At 53.4% G+C, this 6,268-nt stretch overlaps 1 protein-coding gene across 1 annotated transcript in view; it reads left to right on the top strand.

Moving 5' to 3' along the window:
• The window catches only part of CYTIP (cytohesin 1 interacting protein), a 9,373-nt gene that overhangs the window by 2,847 nt on the left and 258 nt on the right, over positions 1–6,268 (top strand). Inside the window, exons 2-8 of the mRNA XM_010076085.1 lie at positions 260–309; positions 635–689; positions 3,027–3,129; positions 3,265–3,358; positions 3,499–3,568; positions 5,500–5,566; positions 6,060–6,239. Coding sequence (XP_010074387.1) covers positions 260–309; positions 635–689; positions 3,027–3,129; positions 3,265–3,358; positions 3,499–3,568; positions 5,500–5,566; positions 6,060–6,239 — 619 coding nt within the window. The remainder of the gene's footprint in view (positions 1–259; positions 310–634; positions 690–3,026; positions 3,130–3,264; positions 3,359–3,498; positions 3,569–5,499; positions 5,567–6,059; positions 6,240–6,268) is intronic.

The raw sequence follows: 6,268 nt of genomic DNA, 5'->3' as shown, positions 1-6,268 counted from the left end.
CCGGCTCAGCTTTGGACATGTCGATGAGCTGTCTCGCATCCTGGCCCTGGCCGCACGTAGTCGTGCTCCGAAAGCTGGAGTTCTCAGCTGGCTGGGGAGAGGCTGCACTGGGCAGGCTGGGGGGGGGGAGGCCCCTGCGCAGGCTGGCGGCGGGATCCCACCAGCCGTTCTAGTTTTTCTCCAAACTGCTGACATTAGCCACGTGCCTCACAGAACCGTGAGCCCACTGACCCTTTTCGTCTCCCATTTCTGGCTGCAGCTCGCCTTAGCCAGGTCCAGTTCCTTGGGCGACTCCTCCAGGCCACAAAGGTATGAAGATATTCCCCTACAATCTCTGTTATTTACTAATTCTGTGTGAAATGTGCGTCCTGGGAACGCCCCTGTTTAGCAGCCCCTGGGGGGGTGCAAGGCAGGGAGTGGTACCCAGCGCCTGGGATGTGCAGGAGACACGGTGACATTTAGCTTGAGTAAGGGGAGAGCAGCTGCAGCATCTGGGGCTAGCACAGGGGGCAGTGACAGGGACACAATCGTTAGAGGGCAATGACGTGGACATGATTGTTTTGGTGAGAAATGCAGCGAGCACAAAGCCCGGCACCCTGGCGCTCATGCGCAGCTCTGTGTGTTCTTCCTACAGACACCTCGTTGCTATACTAAAAGAAGATAAAGAGACGTTTGGGTTTGAAATCCAGGTAAGGCTTAAACGACAAGTCGGTTCATTTAAAAACAAAGCACGGTGCAAACTCCCGAGTGTCACGTCCGCCGAGCTGGGTTAAGCCAGCACAGAGCTGAGGAAGACATCTGTCAGTTCATCGTGAAATCTGACGAGCTTGCAGTCGTGCTGCAGAGCTAGGGTGCATTGCCAGGGACTTTTCATAGCAAAGGTCACAGAGGAGGATTTCTGGCCTTCTCACAAGCCAGAGCAGGGAGCGTAGGAGCAACCTCATCCAAATCCAGATATTAGGCAATGGCAATGCCTTCTTACCTCCATAAGTGAATATTTGTTGGGAGAACTGTATGAGAATATTTTCATATGAAAAGGGAGAGATCAAAAAACTCCCTCTCCAAAAAATACCTAATTCTAGCATTTTATTACCACCTTTAACATACATAGAGATGTATGTATTTCTGAAGTTGATGTACAGTATTTGTATGGTTTTTAATAAATAACTCCTAGGCATGACTTTTTTGGAGTGAAACCATACAGGAATATGTTGTATTAGATGTAGAAGTCACTAAATCATCGAATGGGAAAACCGGAATCGTATCAGGAGTGCTGCCTGGGGGGAGATCTTTGTTCTGTCGATTTTTGTGAGCTCAGTAGGCTTGCTAAAATCCCGTTTATAAATAAAAAATAGTCCCAGGAATAAAAGGATGCAGGTTTGGGAGCAGGGGTTGTGGCTGTACCGCGGAGCTAGCCGCAGCAGTGCATTGCCAAAGGACTCGCCTCTATCTGTGCACAAAGAGAAAATAGTGTTGCTGGTGAAATTAGAGTGTTAGGGAAAGCTTAACTTTTTCAAATTCGGTTCGGTGACTAACGAGCGGGTAAGTGCTCAGCTCCTGAGCAGGGGAGGGCTTTCAGAAGGGAGGATAATTGAGTCAATTACTGGGCTTTTATAGAAATTGTCAGGGCAGATTTTCATTATATCTGACATTCTGATTAAAAATAATTGTTCTTGGAGTTTTTTCATCCTGAACATACATTCAGCATGAGCACTTCACTAGGAAGTCCAGGCTATGGAAAGGCAGCACCTGATCCTAAGGATAAACCATTATTTAGAAGCTGTAATTGCACGACCGCCAGCTAAATATAGGCAAACCAGGATAAGATGAAGTGAAACTCCAGGTCTACCATCTGCAGGGAGCTGAGGAGAACTGCAGGGATGGCCCCACGCCAGAGCTTCTCCGTGTCACTGCCGCCTCTCCCGCTTCCCGCTGCCGGAGCGGAGCCTGGGGACGTGCCCGATGCCACCCTGCTTGTCCGCCTTGAGCTGGCCCAGGGCTCCAGTTTGGTAGATGACACCTACCACCCTGAAAAAGGTCAAAAAAAAAAGTAAAACAGCAAGCGTGACCTGCAGTGGCATGTCCTCCAAGGCCCGCGTGGTTCGCTTGGTGCTCTTGCTTTAGACAGAAGTTTTATCATTGGCTGCAGTCGCTGCGTTGGTGTGATTTGGCCGGATAAGCTCTGAACTCACCCTGCTCTGCATCCCTGGCATCAGTTAGGGTCTAACACGACTTCTTGTATCTGGGTTAGACACGGCTGCCGTAGGCTTTCAGGAAGCTCAGGTTCAGGCTGAAATTTTGGCAGGAAGATGTGGCTAAGTGCCGATATTTGCATGTCACCAAGAAGACATTTCCTGTCACTGCAAGATCCGGTCGGGTTCTTCGCTGCTTTTGCATTTTTCCAATACATGTCAGCACCGAGAATCACGTGGCGGATTTTTGCTCAGAATTACCTACTGAAGGGCGTAATTCCAGAATAAAAAGCACTTTTGAGGAGGCGTGGGGACGTGTGGGGATAGTGCATTTAAGAGACCACAAGAGCAGAAGCAGGTTCAACTCTTCTTGCTTTTCAGCCCTAACTGCGAGGCGATGCACCAGCTGCCTTCAGGCTCCAGATGCGTAGGAGTCTCACCCTGCCGTGCTGTGCTGGGGACACGAGTGTCCTTATGGACACCAACCGCAGCCATAGGATCATGGAATGTTTAGGCTGGAAAAGACCCTTAGGATCACTGAGTCCAACTGTGCTAACAGACAGCCTCTGCTGAAGTCACTGAGCTTTTGATAGCGAACCACCAACTTGCTTTAAAAGTATTTTTTTGTGCAAAAAAAGGGGTACAGGTGCCTGTCCCTCTGCCACGGGAATGCCATTTCCCATTGTTAAGTTATATTTTGGTGTTCCCACTTGCATGGTAACACACCCTGCCCATCACAGCCTTCTCCTTTAAAAGATGGGTAAACAGACTCTGGATTTTTACACTGTTGTCAGGAGGTCGGTGTCAGTAACACAGTCCCTTTGGTGTTCACAGACGATACGATTTCCGCACCAGCATGATTACTCCCTGGAGGTGTGTACTTGCGTCTGCAGAATCCAAGAAGAAAGTCCTGCCCATCTTTCTGGCCTTCAAACCGGTAACTAATCACGGATTTTTCCTGCCGTGGGTGGCCTTGCTTTGCTCCTCTCCCCGTTACTTTTACTGCAGAGCACACGGAAGGCGCGCGTGTGCTGCAGGCAGGCGTTCATTGTCACCTGTGTCCCTCTGACAGGCGACATCCTCGCCAGCATCAACGGCGTCAACACCGACGGCTTCAGTCACAAGCAAATTGTAGACTTGATAAAGTCTTCAGGGAACTATTTAAGGTGGGTGTCCCTCCTCCAAGGGGTCGGCCGGGCGGGTGCCACCGTCCCCCCGTGTGGCTGTTCCCCAAGGACCCGCAGCACGGATGCTGGCACACGGTGCGGTGATGGGCTGCAGTGCCAACATCGCCTGCTCTTCACAGGTTAGAGACGGTCAACGGGGCCATGTACCTGCGGAAAATGGAGCTCGAGACCAAGCTGCAGCTACTGAAGGTAAGATAATCATTTAGTTAATCTGTTGTAGAACGCAGAGGGCTGTGGTGGGTTCATCCCTAGTGGGGGTAGGGGGTGTCCATGGGGCTGGCTGTCCATGGGTCAGGCAGTCGCGTGTCCCCTGCCACCAGCATCCCCAGCAACAGTCCCCGTAATTTTTTTTTTTTTTTTGTAATCACGGGTGTGTGGTTCTTTAAACAGTGCATTAGGAATCAGTCTGGCTGGAATAACCCTCATGCCCCAGGGGTTCGGCTTGCCAGATCGGCGTGGCAGGGACAGGGTTTGCCATATGTGCCACTGCCTATAAAATGCAGCTCCTCCCACAGGGGTGATTTCACATTTAGTGTTCAGCATGTTTAAAGCAATGGTTATTTAATTTGGTTTGCACTGTGTTTATGACAGAGCAGCACAGGGCACTGTGATGCATGGCCTGAGATCGGTGATGATGCAGACGATGTAACGGTGGGGTTGCAAAATGATGTAAAAGGAGGGATCCACCCCAGGCTCCACAGTCTGCAGGGGGGTGCTGAGGGCAGCACCTGCCTGTATGGGCGAGAGCTGGGTCACCTCAGGGGAGGAGACCCAAGTGAGCCCCCTGTGAGCTCAGTTCCCCTCCAAGGCTCGCTAAGCTGATGAGGATGATGGAGGATGCTTTTGGAAGCAGCTGGGATGGTTTCGGGCATTGCTCCCCTGAAGCCAGCTGTAAGACAGGCTGGGGGTTCTCGGTGGTGGGAACCATGGGCAGAGCTGAGCCCAGAGCTGGTGCTGGGACAAACCCCCTCACGATGGTGTGGTGCCATGAGCGGGAGGAGTTGGGAGAGTGGTGTGAGCGCAGGGACTGCATGTGAACGCATCCCCAGTGCCCGAGGCTGGTGGGAGCTGGGGTGGTGGTTGGGGATGCTGAGACCTCCAGGCTGGACAGCTCGTCCGGATGTGGCGAGAAACAAGCCAGTCCCCAGAGCCTGAGTGTTCCTTGCTGTGTTAATGGGAATGTGGCAGCGGGGTGCTCCCATCCTGGGCACTGCCAGTGCACCACGGCAAGCCATCGCCATCAGTGAGCCAGGACAAGACGTTTGGGCTGGTCCTTGGGAATCTGGATGAAATAACCGGTGCAGTCACCAGAAACAGCCCCTGCCTCACCCCTTTCCCAGGAAATTGCAAAGCCAAAATCTGCTGTGAAATGTGGTATTTCAAGAGGGGGGGTTTTAGGTAGCAGCTGTTACCCAGAAGTGCCAAACCTCTGCGACAAGCGTCGTTACAGAGCAAAACCTGGGTGTGTGCTCGGCCCGGCACTCTCACATCAGCGTGGCTGCGGTGGAAAGAACCGCATTGTGTTTATAACCGTCCCTGCTGCCCTGCTGCAGGGTGTGCTCCACCGCTGCAAACCCTGCGACCGCAGCTAGGCGGTGCCGGCGCGGAGCCCCCTGCGTGTGGCTGGGCAGTTGCACAAGTGTGTCCTGCCCTCGGGATGCAGGGCACGGCAGCTGGGATATGCACCCCTCCGTGCCCCCAACCACTGCGCCGTGGGAATGGGCACCCCGTTAGGCTGTGCATCGGTTCCCCCAACAGCCCTGCCGCTGTTACGGTTTAATTAGATGGGAAAAATCGTGTGCAGGAGGTGCTTGCTCTTTTGGTTGGGTCTGGATGGGGAGAAAGAAAATTTTTGGACAACTCCCCAGCATCTCTTCCAGACAATTTCCTAGATTTCAGGCTTCTGCTTTTCAAGTCAGAGGTGTGCCATACCTCAGCCAGAGCAGCCAGGACTGGGCTTTCTGGAAGATCTCTGCTAAACTCTGAGAAAATTGTCTCAGTAAAAAGAGGGACACACGAGTGCATGCTGCCAGTGACCCGTGCTCTCTGGATACAGGGTTTTCTCTACAAGTGTTTGATGTTTCTGCGGAGGGGTGTGAGTGACGGAGCCCTCTCCCCAGCAATCGCTGCAGCAGAGGCGGACGGAGCTGCGTGCCCTGCTCACACGGGAGCAGCGCCTGCTGCACGGTACGTCTGCTTTCCGGGGAGGAAACCACAGCGCTGCCGCCTCCTGCTGCGGAAACGCACTTGCACCAGCAGAGCAGTTCTTTCACTGCTGCTCACTTTCTTTTTCCCCTGTTAATGAAGGCTTGGGGCTGGCCCTGGGAAAGGTTTTTTTTTCCAGGACTAATGAATCTGGGTCCTGCTTGACTCATGCAGACCAAAGGTTCTTTTGCAAGAGTTCCAGGAAAGCGGTTGATGTGGGTTGTAAAGTTTTTTTCCATTCTTATTTTGGGCTTATCAGGGGAGAGGTGGGTTGGTTTGTTTGTTTTATGGGTTGCTCAGGGAGCGGCTTTGATTCTGAATGTGGGCAAGGCTGGGCAGAGAGCACCCCATGGTCAGGAAACACCTTCCCACGAGGAAAGGGGCCAAGATGCTGGGCAGGACATTTCCCCGTGCCACCGCGGCACAGCCGTCCTGCTCACCGGGCAGTAACGCTGCTCTTGGCTTCTGCTCGCAGGGGCGGTGACCGACGAGGCGGTGCTGGGCACGCCAGAGCTGGAGGAGCCCAGTGTGCTGGGGGGCTGTGCCACGCCGGGACCCCTCTTCCCACTGAAGCCGCGCTTCTCCAGCGAGAGCAGCTCGCGCAGCCGGCTGAGCTCGGTGACGGCGGACAGCGCGGACAGCTGCTACCACAGGGGTGGGTTTGGGGACACCACTGACCAGAGC

Source organism: Pterocles gutturalis, unplaced genomic scaffold (genome assembly GCF_000699245.1).
Source record: "Pterocles gutturalis isolate BGI_N339 unplaced genomic scaffold, ASM69924v1 scaffold11693, whole genome shotgun sequence".
Taxonomy (NCBI): Eukaryota; Metazoa; Chordata; class Aves; order Pterocliformes; family Pteroclidae; genus Pterocles; species Pterocles gutturalis.
This window is presented reverse-complemented; position numbering and strand designations above follow the sequence as displayed.